At 35.9% G+C, this 25,619-nt stretch overlaps 2 protein-coding genes across 2 annotated transcripts in view; one reads left to right on the top strand and one right to left on the bottom strand.

Moving 5' to 3' along the window:
* Rpn2 (Regulatory particle non-ATPase 2) overlaps positions 1-25,619 on the bottom strand; it is a 459,562-nt gene that overhangs the window by 149,337 nt on the left and 284,606 nt on the right. The gene's annotated exons all lie outside the window — the stretch shown is intronic.
* On the top strand, positions 9,713-22,472 carry LOC150084280 (5-hydroxytryptamine receptor 2B-like). The gene is made up of 2 exons (XM_090375256.1): positions 9,713-10,304; positions 21,391-22,472. Exons 1-2 carry the CDS (start codon positions 9,713-9,715, stop codon positions 22,470-22,472), a joined length of 1,674 nt encoding a protein of 557 aa, XP_090231382.1.

Below are 25,619 nucleotides of genomic sequence, written 5' to 3'. Positions count from 1 at the left end.
TGCATTTTCTTTAGCAGATTTGTATGACAAAAATGAAAGCCACCGGGTATTCTGTGAAGAACATTAATCTCTAACACTAACCTACTAAAGCGAAAAGAAATCCAAAAGGAAAAATCCAAAATGGGTTACATTTCAGATGCCTCGGAGCATAGTTGAAAGAGCCAAAGACGGTTAAAAACAAGCATGCCGTCATCTAAACTCGATAACTCAGAAAGCAAAAAAGATATTCTCTTGCTTGTTTACAGAAACGATAATTAGAATTCAACAAGAGTGTTGTCGGCTGTGCGACGACTACCTCGTTTTACCTTCCGGCGTTAGCCACTAATTTGTTTTTGGCAGACTAATAAACAGACCACAGTGACAAATGGAAGAAAAATAAACCGTACTGTTTATTTTAATTTTTATTTTAAGCGATTTGAGATGTACAACTAAGCCATAGCTGTGATTATTTCTCATGTGTTTCAAAATATTAACCCCATTAAGAGCAATTGTTTTCTTGGTGTTTGAAATGTTGGAAACAAGCGTATCTGTTTCTCGTCAGAATTGAGATGGGCTCTTATATTCAGAAAAACATCTGGGAATTAAATCGGAAGCAAGTCAATGACAATTAACAGACATTCATTTATCTATTCTACAAAGGATGCCCCACGTGCTTCATCTCTTTTCTAACACAAGCTGATGTGAAGTTGTTTTACATAAAAATTTTTGGACTCTCTAAATTTTTAAAATTGGCCTCAAAGAGATCCTCCGTCTTGTTGAGACCGTGTTCTAACCAATAGTTGGAGAATACTCTATTTGCTGTTTTTTGATTAATTTAATTAAAAAACAGTAAATTCCTGTTGTTGCGTTCTGAATAATTTCCTTAGTCCCTTTAAAACACCAGAAGTTTGTCTAGACACGTACAGAACATATAAGTAATATAAATGGAATTGTTCACATTAAATTCGCTTCAGGATTATTCATTGTAGTTCTTAAAAATGCAATGGCACAATAATTAACTTTCCAATTATTAACCAATCCAATACTGCGTATAGCAAACCGGTGGTAATCAACCAGTAGTCCGTTTAAGGGTACACAAAATATTAAAGTTTTTTTTAAACTTTTATACTTGTAAAAATTATATGCGTCTTATATTTGTATATAAAAATCTTTAATATAACAATACGTTTTCATACAATAAGTAAAATAAATATGTACAGTATTTTAGTTTATTATCTTCGACAAATAACAGGATATAACACTCCTGGAAAATTTATGGGGTATGCAAAAGGGCTTGAATGACCGTTATCGATAAATGTGACAGCAACGACTAGCCACAATTCTTCATGGCGGATAAACTAACGTGAGCAAATTTTGCTTTCGTTTTAAAATTTCACGCACTGATTCGTCAGTACAAATGGTTTAGGTAAGAGTAATATTGTTTTTGAAAGATAAAATGAACTCGGGTCATTTTATCTTTCAAATACTAGTATGTGTATATATATATATATATGAAGTGTTAGGGGAATGAACTAATATTCAGAAAATGATGACGAGCTATTCGGATGGATCACTTTTGAAGTAGTCTCCTTGATACTATATACACAACGCTTTTGCAACTTCCAGAAATATTCCTAATAGGTTTATTTTGGAAATGCCTAATAGTTCCTGCGTTGCGTTCTGAATAATTTCCTCAGTCATTGCACGTCCGTGGGCTTTCACGGGGAATTTAAGCTTGGGGGAAAAATCGCAGAGAAATAAATCCGATGAGTATGGTGGACCACGGTGATGTAGTACTCGAGAAAATCCTGAATGGAAAGCGCAGTGTGCATGTGCGCTGTCATGATGCACATTCTCTAAAGCCCACTTCTAAATTTTCTTCTTCTAAAAGTCCCAAAATCGCCACGCAATAGCCGTAGAGTGTTTTGCTGTATTCCTCGTTCACTGTTTGACCGTGAGAGACAAATTCGTAATGAAAAATGGCCTGAGTCAAAAAATACGATAAGCATAAGAGACTGCCTTGCTTTTTTAGACCTTTGAGAAGACGGAGTCTTCCATTGAGAGGACTAGGCATATACCAAGATTCGCCGTCAGTAATAACCGAAGAAACAAAGTGTAAAGCAGAAGTAACACACTGAGGAAGATCCTAACGTGCAAGAACTCGCCGCTCTCTGTGTTCATCACTGAGAATGGGAGGCGCAAACTTGACTGAAACGCATCGCATTTCCAAATCTTGTTTTAAAATTGATTGACGATGTCCCTTAAGAAATACCAATTTCACTAGTAACTTCGAAGATAGTTACACGTCGATCACGAGAAACTAAATCACTGGTAAATCACATTAACAGATAGTGATCACTTTATATTAATATGGGACATATCTAAAAAGATATTTATTATAAAAAGGTGAAGAGTTTCTACAAGGAAAATTAAGTTAATTCAGGTATTGTTTTAGTTCTAGTCAACGGGAACAGTTGGTTAATCTAACAAGTACCAATGCTAAATGCGAAAGGCTCAAAGTGGTACTTTTATAAGTACGAATCATTTTATACTTTTAAAGTCGTTTTGTTCCAAGCATGGACCAAAAAGGGCGACCACTGAACTGATGAAAAAAGAAAGTTGCATGAAGCCTACAGCAAGTATAAATTAATCTTACTTAGAGAGTAAGACACGTTAGAAGACTTTAGAAAAGAGGGCCAAAACATTATTGATTACCACAAACTGATTATTGAAAAGTTAAATAGTTTTTCTGTATCAATATTTTTGCATGTCGGGGTTCTTTCAGAATTATTTGTCCAGATAACAGATATTGGAAACTAAACGATTGTGTGAATAATGAAAATGGACTGGAAGACAAATTGCCACGCTTAATTGGTATAAAGACACAATTAACAGATGGAATTTATCCACTAGTATTAAAGGAAACAAGAGAACAAGTTGACTAATCACGCTATTACAAAGGATGGTAAAGTTCCAATAGAGCAAATTTGCTCTATTGGAGCTTCATCTCCAGTAGAGCAGATTTGCTTTTCTGTTTACTGGGTCACGATGGCGTCTCCGTAGCCAGGTGGGAAGGAGCAGCAGTGCGTAGCACACGCTTCTTGATTAGACCGGGGTTCGAGCCCGTCACCACCAAATACGGAGGGTGTGGAAAGGTCAGGGAATGACCACCGCATATCCCGGAGCAATATGGCCTTAGTTGCTAATGCTCCTAAAAACCAAAAATAACAAACAAACAATAACTCGGTCACGACCTCTAAGGTCAGAAAAGTTCAAAAATTAACAATTTTTACAAGAATAATATCATTAACAGTATTTAGCAATCACGTGAGCTCGAACCAAGGTCAACTCGAACGCATATACTACTGCATCCTCGCACTGATTATGACTACGCTAGGCTTCTCGTGTCCCTCCAATTTAACTTCTGTGGAAGAGAAAAATAATGTGTCCATGATTACAGATGTACTGCAAGAAGCACCTGAATAGGAATAAAGTTATACGAGAAACATGGCATGGGTTTGTTTAAAGGAAATTAAGTCTAACTTATCATGATAGGGATAAGCTCTTCTTAGATGGTCACAAACGTGTGCCAGATGCAAAGAACAATTTCTACATCATTTTCACATAGTTCCACATGAATGTCTTTTGTATAAATTGAAACAGTGTGCTATTGGTGGGAAAGTACCACACTGGATAAAAGGGTGGTCACAGGTGGTAGATGACTTTCATCAACCGGTGAAATACCACCACTTTGCTTACTGGAGGCTTGAAGTGGTGAAACCCATGTTTAGTCTCTAGAGCAAAGTTTCCGGACTCCCCCTCTCCCCATACTTCTCCTTCAACCCATGCACGGTACTAAGTACTATAGGTTTTGATACCTTTCGTGTTTGGGGGTTTCATAAAAAAAAAAAAAAAAAAAAAAACATACCTCTATGTGGACCAGGTTCGTTAATTGGTCCTTTACTGTTTCTGATATTGTTAATGACGAAAGTATCAAAAATTTGCTGCTGTTACAAGGGTTGTGTGGGCAGCAAAATTATCGCGAAAAACGGCAGTGAAATTATGATGCTTGTAAATGTCGTTGTTTTCGTTTATATTGTATGAAACCACATTTCGCTGTAGATGTCTCTGCAAGTGTTTATGGAAAGATCTCAATGCGGTTGAAAAATCAGAATAACTCGCGGGGAAATCTCTACTCCTGCGAGTGAGACTGGTAAATATAAGGTTCTACACATTTGGTTCAATAGTGTTTTATTATTCAGAAAGCAATATATTTAAAGTAGCCGATAGGAGACAGAAGAAAATGTATAATCCGAAATGAAGGTTCTCACAATGGTGCTCGCAGAGCAGCACATTGCTTTATATATAATGCATATGAATTTTGCTAGTAGAGGCAAGGTAACCACTGTTATACATTATTATAGGTATTAAAGCACTCGATGGGCCACATACTGATTATTATATATTTAAAGGCCGCCGTAGCCTAGTGGTCAGGCGCGTGGGTGCATAAGTACACGTGCCTTGAGTGACCGGGGTTCCAGCCCGTGAATACGGTGCTGTTTCTTGTATTCTGTCTATCTTGTGAACTCCTCTGACCGTTTTGGTCGTCCCGGAGTATAAACAGAAAATTTATTTTTTATTTATATACAAGTTTGGAGAACTTATCTCAGAAGGGAAAAAAAAAAAAAAAAAAAAAAGAATTAGCTGGAAACAAAGTGCAAGCAAAGAGCAACAAAATTTGTTATTGGCATAAAGAAAAATTCCTACAGAAAAAGGATTCAGTTTTGCGTGTTGCAAAACCTTGAAACCCAATAAATGGATAAATAGTATCCATTTATCTAACTAATAATTAAACTAACAGGAATTCTCTCTCTCTCTCTCTCTCTCTCTCTCTCTCTCTCTCTCTCTCTCTCTCTCTCTCTCTCTCTCTCTCTCTCTCTCTCTCTCTCTCTCTCCAGATATGTACTCTTAAATTAAGGAAGGATAGTTGTAAAACTATTCTACCTTAACTTATATACATAGAGAATGAAAAGGACATGGGGGTAATTGTGCAGGCAGATATGAAGTTTTCTAAGCAGTGAAGACGGTCTGCAAGAGTAGCACATGGTTTCTTGCCAATGATATACAAGAATTTTTCTAGCAGGGATAAGGAGGTGATTATCCCCTTGTATAAGGCAATGGTCAGATAACACGTTGAGTGCTGTATACAGGTCTGGAGGTCTCATTTTAAGAAGGACATAGAGCTGTTGGAACGGGTACAGATAAGGGCAACAAGATTAGTGAATGGAACAAACGGTTGCTCTTAGGAAGAAAGGCTTAAGTTTTGCAAATTACAATGTCTGGAGACTAGGCACCTGCGAGGTGATCTGATTGGGGTGTATAAAGCCTTGAATGGTTTGAGCATGCTCAATGCTATGGGATTTTTCCTCTTGCTCAGAATAATCACCTGAGATGGCATAAATTCAAATTGAGGAAAGACAGTTGTAGGATAGATGTGCGGAAGTTTGCCTTTAGCCAGCGGGTAGTTGATTGGTGGAACAGATTTCCCTCTTTTGTTGTGGGATTTGATAGCCTAAATAAATTTAAGGCTGAGCTGGACAGGTATTTGGAACGAACGGAGGGTTGAAATCGGAGCGGTTTTTTTTTTTTTTTTTGGCTGATGCTATATAAGCTTGCTTTCTTGCATCATGTGCCCTTGCTAATGCTAATATCCTGCATGTAAAAGAATTTGCTTTCGGCCAAAAAAAAAAAACTGTTGGAACAACTTGCTACATAATCTTTTAGCATTTTGTTTAGCAGTTTATAATTTTAAATTAAAGCTGGGAAGATAGATGGAGGAGATCAGGTGTTTTCCCCTCCTCTAAAGGCCAATTATTACTGATACTACTATTACTTAAGGTGAATTACAAGCAAATCAACTGAAACTGTTACGAGAGAGTCTAGGGGAAACTTTAAAGTTGTCTGTTTTATAATGGTGAATGAAAATGCTTTTGAATTCCGCTGATCAGTACTAAAATTCTTAAGATTTTAGATGCATTGATAATGCCAACAGAGAACATTAACCCCCTTCCCCCATCTCTCGGCAGTTAGACAACCCGAAAGAAAAAAGGAACATATACCGGATTCGCCTTTTCATATCTGAAGTGTAATAATAAATACCAAGAAATATTATATCCCATGTAAAGCAAAAAAAAAAAAAAAAAAAATCATATTTATTTAATTACTACTATAAGTTTTCACCCAATTATAAGAATATTTTCAGAGATTATACTGATTAGTGCATATGTTGATTGTCAGAACTCTTAAAAGATGTACTATTTATTGTAGTAGCCCTCTTGAGATGGGCACGGGGTGTAAGCCTCAAGATGAATATAGGAAAAAACAACTTATGTGTAATTATTTTTGGAATACATAATTACCATCAGCAAAAAATTATTATTAGCAGAAAGATTACTTTAGAAACAAAATCGAATTTAAGCAGATGTTTTTCAGTCACACTTTTTAGATGGTTTTAACACTTTTTTCTGTGTACTAATTTATAACTAGACTGTTTTATTCTATAGTAGAGAGAAATTCTACTGGCGATTGAAGGACATTCGTTAGCTGCCTCTCCTCTCATTCTGTATACCTTTCACTTACATAATTCCTGATGCCGACTTCTTAATTAACAATCCAATTTTTTTAGAACAACAGTTTCTTAGTGAGAAGGGGCGAAATGTAGAGTGAATGACCTTTATCCTCCTAAAGAAATTCTCCCTACTACAGTATATGGATTCTATTTCTTTAATTAATGGTACACTTATAGAAGCAGAAAGATTATGGATTCCATTAAGAAATATTTTTCTAAAAATTTATCAGCCCATTCATGGCACAATGCTCCGGCAAGAAAAACAGATTCCCAATGCAAGAAAAGAAAAAGAGAGAAAAAAAACTTAATATTGGTTTTCAACGTGTATCGCTCAGAAAACAAACTGAAAAGTTCACAATCGCAAAAATTGCAAAACGGAAGGCAAAAAAAAAAAAAAAACAACTAGACCTGTTTACAACAAATTCTTGGCTAGCAAGAAAATTGGAAAAGCTTAAGAATTCTTTTAGATTGAAGAAGAGAGACATTCAGAATGAATACAACCCAGAAGCACATGCAAGGGGATAGACAATTGTGTCATTGAGGAAGCCTTTGCTGGCTGAAAGATGTGACAATAAAACAAATATGGCAGAGAAAACAAACGAGGTTAAATTTTAGTTTCTGACAGCGTTCAAGAGTAGATGGACTGCCTTATTCTCTTCACAGGCAATATGAAAACAGATCGCTGAACTGAGTATCTAAAACAATACAGCCTATGAAGCCTATCAAGTCCAGTGAAGTGAAAGATGACACTGAATATTTTACGCGTCTTATCTAAAGCTCAGGCTTCACACGGGAATCACGTAATCGTTTGAAGTTATAATATTCACCTTGAAAAATGACATCCTGGATTACTGAACAGGAGCTTAAAGCGTAGGAGAAAACCAGCTACCGAATTCTCTCATTTTGTATAGAATTTTAACAGTAACAAATTCTGTTCTCATTACTGTGGAAAACAATTGTTATAATTGTTTTACGATATTTTTTTGAAATATTGCGCTCTCTAAATAAATAAAAACAATATTACCACAACAAAGAAATCATTTGCATTCATGATTGCCTTACGGAATTTTTTCAAAGTTATCCAAAAATCGTGTTTATGTAACTCAAAAATTCAATAAATGGATGAAAAGCAAAGGAACATCGAACAGAGATCAGATAACTAAAACATTCAGGAGATTGTTATGTATATGCGTATATTTATCCTGACTGAATATTACCTCTAAAAAACACTTGAAATCAAAATGAATTTCGTCTTTTTTATTGATGGCCTAACTTCAATAGAAAAAAAAAAAAAATACAAGAATCTTATGAATATATTATAAACCCATGGTTACTCTGAACATACAAAGCAAAGGAGAAAAAATTCCATCCCACACGACTACCAATACCTTATACGAATACAGACACTGGAGGAATGTGCATATACTCCTAAACTAAGATATAACCGAGTAAGAAAACTAGTTATTCCGTTTTGAAATTCAGCATGCATATATATCTTCTACACAAATACGTGCAAAAAAAAGTTTAATTTTTTTTTTTTTTAATGTAGTTATCTGGAAAAGGGCCAGAGTCCTACACACAGTTGCCAATACATTAATACCAAATATTTCTACCACCACTTTAACGAGTAACTCTGTTTTTTATAGTAATCTAATGCTATAGTCGCAATGCGACATACTAGACAACGCTCTGTAAATTCACAACTGAAAAGCAAAGAAATCGAACTTCTGTACACTGACGATCAGTTGGTATGCCAGAGTATGTTTTACGACATTCAAAAAGAGAGAGAAAAAAAAATCAGTTTCCTTAGAAGAAAGGATTAGGCAACATGAGCTCTCGAACCGCACATGAAAATGATTGCCATGCGGCAAAGCATCTTTCACGGCTTTCAGTTCGGAGGAGAAGAAAAAATTATGGTTCAAATTACAACTTCATTAAGGCCTGTAGATAAAGGGCTGCTATAGCAGGGCATCACGCATACATCGAAAATTCTTTCCACTGAAGACGTGTCATCAAAACAAAAGACAACACCAGAAAGAAAGTGACATGTTAAACAGCGGATGTGCGAAAAGTTAGGAGGAAATACGGAGGAAAAGCGTCTCTGGTGTGCGTTGAGTTCGCCACAGGCGCTTCACGAGATCAGGCAGCCGCTATTACATTCACGATGAAACCTGAAGTGTTGACTTTAGGCAAACCTATGAAAGCTCAATCAATGTAATAACCAGAGAGGGGGAAAAAATGACATCTTATCCGTGAAAGAAATCTTAGCTGCCCGCTGCTCTCTCCTCATAACGATTTACCCAATAACAAAAGAAGCCAGCCAGCGAATCATTAGGAATGCTGATCGTAATTATCTATCTACTTATCCAACTACAGACAGTTGAACAAGTTCTTTGATAATAAGAACAATGGAAGTACACGAAAAGAGAGAAAAACATTTATTGTTATAGTTTAATAATTCATTCTGCTAACGAAATTAGAGAATAGTCAAGCAAGAAACCTTGAGATAGACAGTACATCAGTGGGATGGATTGTTTATATTAATGCCAACAAATCAAGTCAAGTTAACACTGTTTGGCGTTCATAAATGACGAGTGTTTTAAGATTGGTTTGTCAGCAGAATGGAGGGGACCCTTAGTAGAACTCTAACCTCTGTGACCATTTAATTCCGCCTCACTTAAAAATGGTTTCAGAAATTCCTCGCGATAACTCTCTCGTTATCGCGAGGAATCTAGAACTTTAAAAATGGGGAGAAAAAGTTAGAATCAATTCAGAGATAATAATGAGTTTCAGCACATAAAAAACATATTAAATTAAATTCGTTGTAATATTCATAAAATAATTACTGATTTAGTCTTTACTGTTATTATTTCAGATAACAGCCGAACAAGAAGGGCAAAAAGGAATACTAAAAATTTAAGTTAAAAACCAGATGGATGACGTGAAGGTCTGGATTATTTCAAAGGATGTGCTGAGTAAAACTGCAACTATAAACTGTGTCCGGTGCAAGAGCAAGCTGGATAGATCTGAAACTATGAAGGTTAGGTAGGATATATGAAAAAATAAGAAGCGCTGCATTTATACACTGAACATAAGTGAAATACTATGTGGGCTTCTATGGATACCAGCAGACGTGCGGATTATCATAAAGGTTCGGAAGATGCCAGGTCCTTGATGTTTGTCAACGACAGCCTTCCACTGGGTAATTACTCCTGGGATGTTGAAATCATTCAAGATGAAGATGGGACAATATTCAGTGTTTCCAATTACAGTGCGCGCGTGCGCGATGAGGAGGATACGACCTTCTTGACTGCTGTATATGAGGATTATGTCACATGGACTGCCAACACATTCGCTAATATCAGTGTCACCGCGAAACCTGGAAGGTTCAGTGACGATCCACTCCAGTGCTGGAACAGCAGCAATGCAGCGGTCAGGATGTGCATTTCATCTGTGGTAACCAGCGTATCCGATTTCCAAGACAATGGAAGTGAGGATGTGCAATACAACTGGTTGTTTCTCTTGCTGATGTTGTTCGTAGTGGCCGGCGGATTGGGAAATGTGCTTGTGTGCCTAGCAATCTGCCTTGAACGTCGCTTGCAGAATGTCACTAATTATTTCTTATTCTCTTTGGCTGTCGCTGATTTGTTAGTCTGTGTTGCTGTCATGCCCTTTGGAATAGTGGACCAACTTTACGGTAAGTTTTTTCATTATTTTTTTAACAGTACACTATAATAGTTTGATCTTAAATAGTTTTTAGTGGTCTTAGTTTAATATTAGGTTTTAGTTTAATATTAGGGATAGATCACGAAAATTTCTAGACTAAATATTTTCTAGCTTCAAATTATTACATTTTAATATAGTTAATGGAAATATGGGGATAGAAAGATGGTTAGAAGATAATGTATAATATGATATTTTGATTTCTAAATAATAATTATATCTAAAAGGTAATGTGTAATAATGCAACTACGTCGGTTGTTGTTGTTGACAGATGCTTAAACAGAACAATGGAAATTTGTTTGACATTTCAACAACACGTTAAAAATGGGCATGATGCAAAGGAAGTGGAAGTCCACTTCAACATTTGCTACTTTAAAGTAAATTTCGTATAAATGGACTGACGTCTACATGTTTAATGTTATGAGAAACAAGGGCGTATATATTATTTATGAATACCATATACTTTGTTCTCTTAATTCATAATGATTCTTTAACTCATTTACTTTAATTCATTTACTAGAAGTGTGCATAACTCGAGCATTTGTTATTTTGTCATCTATTTGTGCAAAAGCGAGAGAGAGATTATTTTACTGAAAAGGTGTAGCGCAGTTTCACACACCTTACAGTATAACTGACTAATGAAAATAATCAGATGACCATACAGATGCCATAATCAAAACAAGTTAACGAACACGCTGCATTACATGTCAGGCGCGTTAGATTTTTATTTCTAAATTAATTCAATTTTTTCCTTTTCCTGTGATTAATAGAATTAAAAGTAAATAACTAATTACGGGTACTAATATAAAAGTAATTGTTTCAGGTCACATACTTTCCAACGTAATATTCATTCCACGTTTTGTAATACTTCATAACCAATAGCGCGTGAAATGAAACATATTTCAGGACCTGTGATTTAATAAATTAAACTATCGTAGTATACTGTCCACACTTTCGTAGTGCAATTTATTTACTTCTTCCTGGATTTTAATAATACATAAAATATAACACGTAGTTAATGTTTCTGCTTAGATTAAATTCATCATTTATGTGTTTAGCAAACTGATAACAGAAAATCAAACAACTTCAGCTAAAATATATGGTATGTGGATAGCCTATGTGATATGTAGGAAAGAAAGAAATAATAGTTAAGGATTTCCGTTGGTCCGATTTTAATGAAATTTGGGATAGCTCGGCAAACTTTTCCAAAAGAGCCACGGAAGGCAAAAGGCTCTTTGCGCATACATGCTAACGCACCTAAAAACTAACAAGAGTAACTGTCATTACCATTATACTTGAATATTTCAAGTAAAACTGTTCTGGACCACATTAAATTCGATATCTTAAAATTGTTGACAAGTATTCATGGACCTGAATGATCAAATCTAAATTTATCAAAGCTATTTTTAAGCAACAATTGCATTCATCTAATTAACTGAACCTTAAAAATACTGAAGTTTTAAGCCGATTAAACAAACTAATTGTAGTTTCACCAGTTCTTGGACATTATACAGGCCATGGCAGTCTGCATGCAAGGGTTGGGTCAGACGGGAGACAAAAAATGAATACAGCATTACTAGGGCATTCGTACATTAGGCGTTTTCCCACAGAGGAAAGGTGTCATATTCTTTGTTTCCATCCGGAGCTTAAAAGTCTTGTCAGAGCCCTGCGCAGAATGCCCACTCTTCACTACACAATAAACGATCTAACGTAACGTAAAAAGTCGTATACATTTGGCGATTTATTTAAGCAAGTCATGTGTCACATATCCTTATGGCACTTTTAAAGAATAAATCTTAATAAATCTTTAAGAATTGTCTCACGTGCGGAGAACTGACATGAATACGAAAAAGTTCGGTGGGGAGGGAACAAAAATGAAAGCTAAAAAGATCACAAAATCGGACAATTTCCTTCGTTCGTTTTAAAAATTTAGGAGGAAGGAGAGTGCATTTAATGTGAATTACACTGAGGACGCAATGGATGCTGGGAATATGAAATATAGTGATGAGAGGGAGAAAGAAGGTTGATTGATTCTGCAGGTGAAATATTACTTTCCTTTTAGTTTCTAAAATATTTATACAATTTGTTAGCTTTTAATCACATTTCTTGTCCGTCGGCCTTGATATAACAAAACGTGCTCTCATTCCGCAAGTATTTTTTCCCATGCAAGAGCATATCACATACTGTTTTAATGGAAATAACTCTAAAACATATCTTAGCACCTAATAAACCAACACTACAAAAAGCCATAATCATAGTCAAGCAATCCGTTAAGGAAACTAATAATCAGTGAATAATTAGCAAATATCAACTGTATGTCACCTATAAACGGATATCTGGAATCCGAAGCAAAAATTTTAAAAAATAATAAAAAATCAATACGTAAAGTACAGAAGTATCAGTCTCCATTCATTAATATTTCTCCATTCCTAATGACCATATCGTAAGTCACATTTAACTCTTGCCATCGCTCACTTAAGGTCAACTGAGGACGCTAATTTAGTTATAAACTAAACTGATTTCTTGACCTTTCTAGTTTATCAATTCTTCTTTTAACATTGATCGATTCTTTTATCGATATTCCTCGTGAATGAATGTGCTACCTAAAAGGGTCACTCCATTACGTCCATGTTTTCCATCCCCCCTCTCCCTTCCCTAACCACAAGGGTCACCCCTAAACTAATGATTTCACTTTACTTCTTACTTTTTTTATGTCCCGAATAACAGTTACTACAACTGTTATATAATCTTTAGGAATGAAAACATTCATATTTTCAGTCACTGCTGGCGTAGTTTTTCTGCACTGAACATGCAAGATGTGTCACTGGCATGCATGATGACACATACAATACAAACATCGAAAACTATTCTTCTTTGTCTTGAATATGGCACACAACTTGCTCTCTACAACTTATCTGTTAGGACCCCCTTGGCGATATTTTACGGGAGCAGGGTTAAGAATCTAATGATGAGATGAACATGGTTTGTCGCTGAGTGCATGAAGATAAACTTTCTTTCACGCGGGTATAATGGCAATTGTTCCAGTGTGTGGATGGAGACTGCATGGAAATATTATAAGATTATTGCGTTATTTTCAATTGGGGAAAAAAAAAAAAAAAAAAAAAAAAAGTTCAGAAAAATCGGGATCATTACTTTTGGATGACTTCATTTCTTCAGAGTTGTATTACTCTACGAATGAATCAACGCTAAAATTTTGTTAAAGAACAACCATTATTTAAAAGAGTATATAAAGTTATACACTAGAACAAGCACAATAAATGGAACATAGCCCTTACAAAGTGGAATATGTAATTTTAATTTTATATGAACTAAGAGTAGTACTGAGAGCATTTCTCAGACAATAATATTAGTTTCTAATACTTCTGGCTCGATCTAGAAATAAAAAGCGGACCCCCCCCCCCCTAGAGACAGTTGCTAAATTATGTAAAGTCAGTGACATAAACTGGGTGAGCAACAATTACGTTTTATATACATAATCGCAAAAAAGGAAAGCACAATCTTTTGAATGCCACAAAAATAAAAATCCAAACCTGAACTCAATGGGCGAAGGGGAAATATATATATATGTATATTTATTTTCTTAATTTTCGTACCATTTTTTATTTTTTAACTACTTCATTATGCACGCACGCACGCACGCACGCACGCACACACGCACACACGCACACACACACACACACACACACACACACACACACACACACACACACACACAATCTGCAACTTGAATAAACCACTTCGATGTTTTCTTTTGCTCACAGGGCATCATAAGCATCGTGATCATAGATTCGCCTTTAAGTCAAAATAAAAACTTTTACCCGAGACAACCGCGTTTGGCGCTAAAACGCAACTACTCGGAATCCGCCATACAATAGTGAGTGATTTTATCTTGAAAGATTTACAGAAGATGAAAAGCATGAAAGAGAAAATAGAAGTACAGTTACAGTGGTTCACTCACCATACTTAAATGAAGTTACGGAGCAAATGTACTTTGTTCTACTGCACTACTATGGATGGAGAGAGAAAAAAAAAAAAAAAAAACAGATCAAAACTTAATTTACTGTCAGGAAAGGTTTTTTTTTTTTTTTTTTAAGAGAAAAAATATATAGGAACTGAATCTCAGAGACTGCTTCAATCACGCCGCAATACGTTTTTACTGATTCACTTTCGGCATTTTATCTCCTCTTAGAGTGAATATGCATATATAAATACACCCTAAATGGGTGCATTTCAGTACGCATATTCGCTATGGGGGGGCACTTAAGGAATTTGGTGTCTTTGAATACTGATCACCTCTTAAAAATACTTTACATTTCTCGAATTCCCAATGGAATTAAATATGATGCGCACTAAATTACAAAACACGAACTAGTGCTGCCATCTTTAGAAGAACGAATGTATCATCAACACATACGCAGAACAAATTGCATCATCTTAGTTGCTGAATTCGAACCAGAGAACTTTCAAAACCAACTAACGACATGCAAAGGGCGTGATTTCGCAGCATGCGATAAGCAAGATGTAGGTGTGGTGGCAACTTTTTTTTTTTTTTTTGAAACCATCATTAAAAGCCAATTTGTGTATTGTAGTAACATTTTTCTGACTGAATGTAGCATTTTTCTGACTTAAACACCAATATTCTTTCTCAGAGAACGGAAACGAACTCGAGAAGAAATTCATTTCATACTTCCGATAAACTATTATTCTCGCTGATTTCTTTTAACGTTTTTCGAACGACTGAGAATAAGCCTGCGCAATCTGTACAAAATAATCAATAGCAGACTCAATTTCCAAATGAATAATATTGACAGACAGAGGCAAAGCGCACGCAATGCTGGACAATGAAACCGCTGTAGTTATTATTCTTTCAACTTTGCTAAGCTAATGAAATATTTCGCCTTAAGAAAGCAACAATGTCCAAGGAGGAGAATTAAAGATTAAATTTTATATACAATACTCATCTCGCAGTTTCTTCCGGGAATGAAGAGCTGTTCTCGATTTCCCCACCTGGCCTTCTCCACATTCTGTAAAATCTTCATTGTTTGTCCTCCACTGCTTGCAAGATATCGAGAACGCATTCGAAATTATAAAAGGAACTGACACATTAACCAACCTGTTCTTCACGTATCTCGAGGAGAGGGAGGGAGAGAGAGAGAGAGAGAGAGAGAGTAAAAAAAAAAAAAAAAAAAAAAAGGGGGGGGGGGGCACGGGTATCGGATCGGGCGTATTGTCCATGAAGCGAGTCCTTTTTAGAAACCAATTAGACCCCGACGCAGTAGAACCTTCATTGCGTTGAACACAATTCCCTAACTGTATAATATGTGGGATCTGAAAAGGAGCTACGTAAATTGTACGGATTACTATCTACTTAAGCCAGGTGACATAAAAGTCTAATAAGAAGCTATGTAAACTGCAGACTATGATTCAGGTAGATGAAAATTATTCTGTAAATTGGAAATTGGATTATGGAAATGACAAACAAAAGTGAAAGACAACATTTATTTAATTTCATATATATAAAAATATAAAACTGATTTTATATAAATACAGAATGAATCAAATATTCTATTTACAGCTAAAAAAGGTGTGACACTATTTTAACAGAATGAAGGTGTCTATAGTTTTAACTCCAGTTTGTATCTTGAAATTTTTCTCTTAGATGCATTTCTTTTCTTTAATTGACTTTTTTTTATATATTTGGGGTAGGCGGGTATATCAACCTGAATCTTTACATATGTTTCAGACTAATTTAATTAAAATGTTAATTAAAGAGTATAAAGACGGATAGTATAGGTTAAAGGATAAAAATAAGAGTGAAACAACTCGCAATCATTGATTGTCCGAGTTGGAGCTGATGATGAAGCCCATAAAAAAGCTGAAAGCCGACATCTCTAGAGATAAATATTAAAATTAATCTGAAAATTATTAAAGCTGTTCGTTTTGTGATCGAATACTACTTCGGGCTAAAGAAAAACAGTGTTAATGGAGGAGAGTCTTACATAGGACAACGGATCCATACTTGCAAAGGTTATAAATCGTGGGAAGCAATGAGCCTTCCTGGTCGCCTGCATGGTAAATTTCATATCTGATTGAGCTATTAAACCCTAAAGTTGTTTTTGGGGATATCTTTACCATCACGAAAACCGTAAGTTGACAAAGTAAACAGTTTTTAACATTGTGCATTTTTAAAGTGTTTTTTTTTTTTTTTTTTTTTTTTTTCTCTCTCTCTCTCTCTCCTAACGCTCTCTGTGAATATATATGACAAGCCAAAGATTACTTATCAATAAGTGTTCTGAAAGTATACTTTCCGAGAGAAGGTTCATTTCGTATTCAATCAAATGAAGCATTTTATTTTATCAAACAAGAAAACGTTCAGAGGCAGGTGCTATCGCCTATATGATAAACAGTTTCCACTTTAACACTATTGAGTTCTTAAATTTCTACACAGCTAGTAAATACCTTTTTATTCCTCAAATATGATTGTATCCCTTAATCGTTTTCCACTACCCTTAAACGGATTTCGAATATTTTAAGATGCTTCTATTCTCAAGGCAGGACTTTTCTGTATTAAAATAATGATATCACCTTCTTCCTATGGGGAACAGCAGTTATGGAGAAGCTACCGACTAAAAATTGAACGGTCTTGCCTCTTTTGAATGAATACTGAATATCTTTGGGGCTTTAGTATTCTATTCAAAATCTTTTAGGTTGCATTTATCGCCAAATGCTGCCGACCTATAACTCAATGCACTTAATTCCTACGAAGGGTTGCTTTACACATTTGTAAATGATCTGAATAGATGCATACACAATGACTATAGAACTCTCGGCGTTAGTGTTTGCCAACGGGGGATAGAATGATACCCAAACTGCTCTAAAATTTCAGACAGAAACTCCTAAAATGCTCTCACGAAGGCAAGGGGTCTTAACCTTTAAATTTTCATCCATCCCGATCTATTCAATTTCCAAAAGGATTAAAGATGTTTGTGCAGGCGTTAAATTGCGTTACCTCTAATACCCTTTAATACAATTTAACTAAAAGTTTCCCAAATAGCTAAAGTTTGTGTTGACAACTGAAGTACTAAATTTCTTCTTCTTAAAGAAAATCTTAACCGCAAATAAAATCGACAACCGTTTGAACTACACAGAATCTAACCCTATTCGATATGAATTCCCAATAGCACAGCAGAGCTTAATAGCTTTTCTTTCTAGAAGCCAAAATATCACGAGAACGCACGCACAAAAGCTAGTAATTTATTGGAGACCAACGTGAATGAACCAATTGCGGCCATCTGCCAAATGGTATCTCTAGTCACGTTCTCCAGAAATCATGTTTCAAACAAATAAAGTGCCCAATGGTGAAACAGTGTACGAACGAAACTGAGAAATCCCAAAGGAGAGAGCTTTTAAGAGCAAACAACAAGATAACAACACCGAAGAACTATACCATAAAGTATATTTTTCTTCATGTGCAACAAATATTGCTACCAGATAACTAAACAATCTGTATAAAAGAATAGAATTGCGCGTGTTATGGATATCTTTTTTTTAATTTTTTATTTTATGAAAAATGGCCCATAATGTCAGGACAACTTTTTCCTGAAAAATGAATGAAACAAAAACAGCTCGCGGGACAACTAGTTCCATCACGTTATATATGTACATTTATAAACATTTATTATTTGTTTAACATAATCGGTAACCTATAAAAGAGCGCGTTTTTTGCCGTTTGGCTACAGAGAGCACAATTAAATTCATTCAAATTTTCTATTTCTCTAAATTTTTCTTGAACAATTCGCTTTTCATTCCTACAGTTTTGTATTTCGCCTTAGGAAATTTAAACGTACGATTCCCATGTAACAGTTAGTCATCCCAATATAAATTATAATCTATATTAGTTCTCAAACATTTTTTCTTTCGTTGCATCCTAGATTACACCTATCCTCCCACCGTTCTCCTCTTATAAAAGGCTGCCGTAGCCTAGTGGTCAGGCGCGCGGGTGCGTAAGTACACGTGCCTTGAGTGACCGGGGTTCAAGCCCGTGACTACTGAATACGGTGCTGTTTCTTGTATTCTATCTATCTTGTGAACTCCTCTGACCGTTTGGTCGTCCCGGAGTATAAACAGAAAATTTATTTATTATTATTATTATTATTATGTACAGTATTCAATATGATTATAATTCTCAAATTTCTTGAACTTTTTAATGCAAGTTAAACAGTATCTCTATGGGTATAAATAATCTTATCCGATGACTTTTATTCGATTTTGTTACAAGCAACAATCACTAAAAAAATTTAATATTACAAAAATATATTACTAATATTAAATAACATTAATGGGAAGACTTTTAACTTATGTCGGATTTACAGGTCGCGGAGCTGTGGACCATCTGTGCATTAGAGCCCAGACTACTTAAATGGGGCATTCAATTCAGGACTGACAGTAAATGGACAGACAAAAAGATCCCATTTCGTATCCTGCATCCCCCCCCCAATGTTTTAATGGCTGAAAACGAAGTCTCTCATTAGCAGGTTATTAAGAAGGGAAGCAGAATATCCAAAGCACTTCCAGATATTACACACAATAGTCTTCTTCCACGGCTCTCCAAAATGTAGATAGAGAAAGATCACGAAATTTCATTTTAAACGTTTTGTCGCAAGATAACTCGATAAGTTTTCCATTTCCAACTAAAATTAGATGCACAGTTGAAAAGATTTGTGGAATATGGGAGTGGGTAGTAGGGTGTACCCCCACATCTATATTCCTTCGCAGAAAAGGGTGGAAAATTGATGATAACAGACTGCAGAAGTAGTGTTCAATTAGAAAGCTTTTTAACATCTAAAATATTTTTTTCAATAAACCCTCTAATTATAAATTTTATGAAAATTAATTCAACTAGAATATACAGTACAGGTATAGAATAAATAAAAATAATTTCAACTAGATATAGAAAATAAATCAGGATGACGAGTCCGTAGTCACGAATGGTCATTAGTGTAGTATCTCAAAAAGAGAGCTTTATGGTAACTGAAAAAAAGTTTCTAGTACCCCGGCTTGGCCTAAAATTGAGGAACTAACGAAAACGTTGTCTGTTTGAGTCTTTCCAGTTGTTGTGAATGACAAGGGTAGGAGAAGCGACTCCGACTTTTTCCTGGATTAAAGTCTTGGGGGGGGGCGACTGGCAGGTAAAAGCCGTGCAAGACTCCGCGCAGGCGTCTCCCCACCACCGCCGCCTCAACACTGGCTCACTGAGTACCACCTTTCCGGGACAACTTTAGCTTTGAAAATTGTTAAGAAATACTTCTCATCGTAAAATTTATAAATGATCTTTATAGAATTATTAACTAACTATTTAGCAACCAATTTGTCAACAAAAGGAGAGTTACTTAATAAAAAGAAGTGCGTTATCGAAGTGCAATAAAAAATTGTTTTTTTTTTTTTTTTTTTTTTAATTTTAACACAAAAAGTAAATGATATATTTCAATCGGAATAGTCTTCCCTTGATAAGCATCGAATAACGCATAGCTAATGTGATTTTTAAATTTTTAGCTCCATTAGCGACGGAAATATAGGAAGGGGGGCAAGAAAATTACTCACATTTTAATGTCTGGCGCCGCCATTTTTAATTTAAAAAATATTTTAAAATTATATTTTAAACCTACTCGTTGAGCTCTTCCCAACGGTGTATGATAAGCTATAGGTTGTCGACAACATTTTTGCCCACCCCACATTTTATCCCCCACTTCTCAGACAAATTTTTGTCAACAACGATCAATACGGCGTTATATTGGCCCACATGATGTACAAGCCCATGCAAAATTTCAAGTCCACTGGTTGAGTGGTTCCAGAGATACAACGTTGTGACTGACGGACAGACAGACAGACAACCGCGTGACATTATAAGGATCCTTCGTCAGACTACGGACCCTAAAAAGAAAGAACTTTCTAAAATCAAAACTTGAGACATAAAACAAAGGTTAAGACAAGTCAACCAATATGATTGTTATCCACAGCAGGAAAATTTCATTTTATCGACCACTTATTGCTTTGATGATGCGTGCAAAGCCACAGCAATCAATTTGGTGTTTGTTCCTTGTAACATCACATAAATCGTGTTTTATTGGCTTCTGTTTTAAGTTGCCTGACTTTAGGCACATACTACATAAACAGCAAGGTTGCGAAAGCTATGGCACGTTGATCAATTTTAAGAAAATGGATAACAGGTATTCAAAGTGTGAAATGCAGTTTTATTTGTAATAAAACGGAAATGAAAAGACACTATACTTTACACTGTAGCATTCTGAAATCCTGATGGCTCCAATTAAAATAGAATTTTTGCTTGTGTGGCTGTTACAAAAACAGTCGTGATAAATTCTTGGATGCTTAAATAAAAAGTGACTGTAAATCGAAGTTTTACAGTCACTTTTTATTTAAGCAGCGATCTTTTAAAAACTCATTTCCTGAGTAAGGATTATAAGAAAGGTATGGCTACATTGCCATTCAAGTATCGGCAATCTTCGTAGTGTACTGATATTTGAAATAAAGTGAAATGAAAAGCGAAGCGAAGCGCGAAGGGGATCAATGGAAAGACAGGCGGATCAAGTAACAAATTATTAAACCTTCGAATCACCTCTTGGAGAATTCATTCAGGGCTGAAGTTTGCAATTTAAAGAATTGCAACTTTACCAAAATGCAAGTTCAATATATCAAAGTTCATGTACAATTTTACTCAGCATAAGAACGTTCAATTACAATTTCTATGACAGAATAGGGTAAGATGGGCAAAGATATTTCGCGGAATCTTTACCAAATATAGAAAAAAAGTTATAAAGGCGTCTTTATACGGAAAACGATGTTCTTTTAGTGACCTTAGTTTAATCTAGCACTTCATGTTAATTTTGACATTTGTGCTTATATAAATTCTGCAGAGGGAAAGTATACAACACAGAATACATGGCTAAAAGATGAATAATTTTACTGATTACAAATTCATTGCCCATTTTATTGACTCAAATGATATTGTTTTTCTTTTTCAGGTCGCTGGCCGTTTGGCTGGCAAATTTGCAATATCTGGGTAACGTGTGATGTGCTCAGTTGTTCCTCTTCCATTATGCACATGTGCTTTATTTCTCTGGGTCGGTATTTGGGAATCCGAAATCCACTGAAAACACGAAGCAGTTCAAAGAAAGCTGTAATGACGAAGATCGTGTTGGTGTGGTTGCTATCCATGGTAATCACAAGTCCCATCACCGTACTGGCTATAGTGGAAACGACCAATATCCAGCCATCGCCCGATGTGTGCGCCATCAATAACCGTTTCTTCTTTGTCTTCGGTTCGATGTTCGCTTTTTACATTCCCATGATTATCATGGTTTCTACTTATGTGCTTACTGTCCAACTTCTACAACAGAAAGCAAAATACTTGGCTGAGAGACCAACAAGAAGAGTTCACTTCATCAGGAGACCGGGAAGATCATCTTTACAGGGAGGATCCGACATCTCGAGGTCTCCAACAAGGACTACCGTCTCCCGAAACGGCCACGTTAGCGGAAGCAATGGTGGTTCAACATCGTCGGGAAGCGAAAAATTTGGCAGAAACGGTCTTCGATCTTCTACAAGCTCTACAGAATCGGCATACGAGCAACGACACCATCACCACTACATATCTCACCCACCGCTCACTCCACAGGGCTCCTCTAACTTCCAAATAGTCGGAGGAATGATCCGAACACTAGGCAGATCTCAAGTGATGAACGAACAGAAGGCTAGCAAGGTTTTAGGGATTGTATTCTTCACTTTTGTTATCTGTTGGGCGCCTTTCTTTGTGCTTAACATTATGTTAGCAGTGATGGACCCCAATGTGATCCCAAGTTATCTCTTCACGATGTTTCTGTGGCTGGGATACGCATCGTCAACAATCAACCCAATTATTTACACAATTTTCAACAGAACGTTCAAAAGAGCTTTCTGGAAGCTGATCACGTGTAGATGTCACTTTAGTGGTCACGTTCGGTCGAGGTCAGCGAACTACATGACAGCATGGGCTTTCAAAGGAGCTAGCCAATATTCGGTGAAGGCTATCTCTTCAGAGCAAATGTTTAAAGACTCGGTGTGCTGAGGTCCATAATGAATTTGCTCCGGTAATATGTACTTAATCAACGCGATGGAAGACTTATTTTACACCGCACGAAATGCACATTTGTTAATTCATCCTCTGTAAAGTTTTCTTAGTAACTGAGAAAAATAAATTACCACATGAAAAATAAAATAAATATTACTGATTATTATCTTAGTGTTAATTTTACAAACCATACAGAAATTTCATTCACACTTGAAATAATAAGTACGTAGTTTCTTGTTTCAAATATATATTACAATAAATAACATTCGTCGAGTTATAATTCAGTGACATGCAGCTTTATAATTTAAGTAGGGAGGTAAAGAATAATACAAGTTTCTACCCAGAGACTAATAAAAACTATATAAAGATCAGAATATTTTCTCTTGACTTATTTCTGAAAATTCGTGGCTTTTATTCACTGAATTTTTCCCCTAAGCAACAGATCAACCAGACAGATTAAGACTAGTTAGGACTATAGGAGAGCAAAAAAAAAAAATAAATAAAATAAAATAAATAAACAGATAAGTTGGAGAAAAGAAACGGTTAGGGAAGAGATCAATTAATGGGTATACGTAAAATGGAGGAATATTAAAAATCTGAAGAAAAGGGTGAAGGGGTTGACAGAATGAGATCCGGTATATCAGTTTACATTCAGTTGTTGTTGTTGTTGTAGTATTAGTAGGGTTTTAAGAGCATCAGCGACTAAGGCCATATTGCTCCGTGTATATTGTCTGTAAATTGGGTGTGTTCTGAGGTCGATTTTCTGTTTGCTGGTCGAAAAACCAGTTTCCGAGGTGGGGAAACCATGCTATCCTCCCCTGAGACCGCCTAATTCAGCCACGTTGTGAAAAATTCCCATAAAAATTCCTCACGTCATCGACGGGACTTGAACTCGGGTCTTTTCAGCCAGTGTGGGGAGGACAGCGATCCTACCAGCTGTGCTACCCATGAGGGATATTCAGATATAAACAAGAGAATGTTTTGAAAGCCAAGGCTATATAAGACCAATCTGACCTAACCGGACATACTGCCGGGTAAGATTTAAAGTGCTGTCTTGTAAAGTTTACTTTTGTAATAAATGCTTTCGAAAAGTTGACTGTATTCAAAGATATCTGAGAATGTAGGTTATATATGATAAAAGTTAATTATGATTACTCATTTAGCATACTTCTACAAAGCAGTCACTTTACTTTACACGGAGGTATGCCATAAATAAAGTACCAATTTAACACACTCTTGTAAGTTTATTTAATCGGTACATACCTTCACGATGACATACTTTTTCATTTATTTCACTTCATTTTTTTGTCAAAAGAAAACATAATTTGAAAGAAAAGAACGCCAGAATACGGATTTGATCACATGCGCAAACGCATAAATTATTTAATTTAGTTTTGAAAAATGAAATCACTGAAATCATAAACTCGATTCCTGGTTGAGCCTTTCTTTTCGAATATATGATTTTAATTTGCAGATGCAAAATTGGAGACCTATATCGTGAACAAAAATCTATTACAAAACGGTTTTGATAATGTATAATTGATTTACGCACTGACCTCTACAATAAACTGCTCGAAAGAATAAAAAAATTAAATACTATAACTATTATTTGAATCTATATGGAGATTCTACGACTAAAATAAACAATAATACATTTGGTGGGACCCAATTATCATAGACGCCATTCTTCCCAATGAATACACAATACCGTTAGGTGCTAGTATTATTGCATGCGATGTATTACACTATTATCGATGTATTATCTCATCTCCCAATTTTTGTGTTTAAATGTTAATATATAATTTTAATCGCAAAATTATTAGTAACATATTTAAATGTGCATAATCACTTAAAATATTTAAAACAGAAAAAAAAAAAAAAACTGCACTGAAAAGTTCGCACTAAAACCGTGCAGGTTTTGAAGCAAAACTGATTAGCACAAATCATCGCCTTTCCGAATCCTCATGTCTCTCCCATTCATACAGGTTAAGACCTAGGGGTGTAAACTAGCAGCATACAGTCCCAGCAATCATTTATGGAACTTTTGCAATGGTTAAATAAGCAACCAACGTGACCAAACAAAATTTGAATCTGAAAAGTAGTGGAGCAAGGAATAAAATGTGGGTGGTACGTGCAAGTATCATCACTCAGTAGTTACGACATTATTTAACAACAGGAACGGCCCATAACCAGGAAAAAAATTCTGTTCTAAGCTTGATGAGGGAATAGACTTCTGAAGTGTAGGAGGCTGATCTGGACTGAACACACAAACAGACTGGACAGAATAGCTCAAATTCCACTGTTAGATAAATGAATTGCAATTAATTTCCCGGATTTTCTCTCAAAGTTCTTGTTAGCATCATCGTTAATCATTCATTAACGATGATGCTAACAAGATTTCAACGTGATGGGTTAGTGGAGTATCGGTACATGTAAGAATACCAAGCTGAGGCGGCACTACCGGAATAACTGGTCTTCTCTGCAGTAGAGAAAAACAAATCTAAAGGGTGCTAGTGTGGATACTATTTCTAGTGAACTGCTCGTTTCATCCCTGATCCAAAATTTTTTGCAACTACTGGCTCACAGTAAAAACGTGCTCCAGTAGTTCCAAAAAGTCTTGTGCATGGGCGGAATCCACCAAAAACGTCTTCTACCATGACAGCAACATTATACCACAAGTTATTGCGCCGTATATAATATGTTTATAAATTGCGTGTGTTGTGTGGTCTATTTACTGTTTGCTGGACGAAAAACCCCGTTTCAGGAAGAAAAAACCATGCTACCCTCGCCTGAGACCAACCGACTCAGCCACGTTGTGAAAGACGCCCATAAAAATTCCTTCCCTCATTGACAGGATTTGAATTTAGGTCTTTTCCACCCGGGGTGGAGAGGATGGTGATTTTACCAACTTTGCTAACACGAGGGAAAACCTTAGTTGTTTACGAACGTAGCACCATACATGCTTCTGGCCATTGTTCAGACAACTGTATAGCATCACCGTGTAACAAGGTGGATGCTGTAGTAGGTAACAAGGCATCACAGTGTAACAAGACGGATGCTGTAGTAGGGTTTTAGGAACATCAGCGACTATGGCCATACTGCTCCGTATATACTGTCTGTAATTTGCGTGTGTTCTTTTGTCGA

The sequence above is a fragment of the Mastigoproctus giganteus genome, chromosome 6 (assembly GCF_048544385.1).
Source record: "Mastigoproctus giganteus isolate SK-2022 chromosome 6, ASM4854438v1, whole genome shotgun sequence".
Classification (NCBI taxonomy): Eukaryota; Metazoa; Arthropoda; class Arachnida; order Uropygi; family Thelyphonidae; genus Mastigoproctus; species Mastigoproctus giganteus.
Note: the sequence above shows the minus strand (reverse complement) of the source record. Positions and strands in the feature narration are given on the sequence as shown.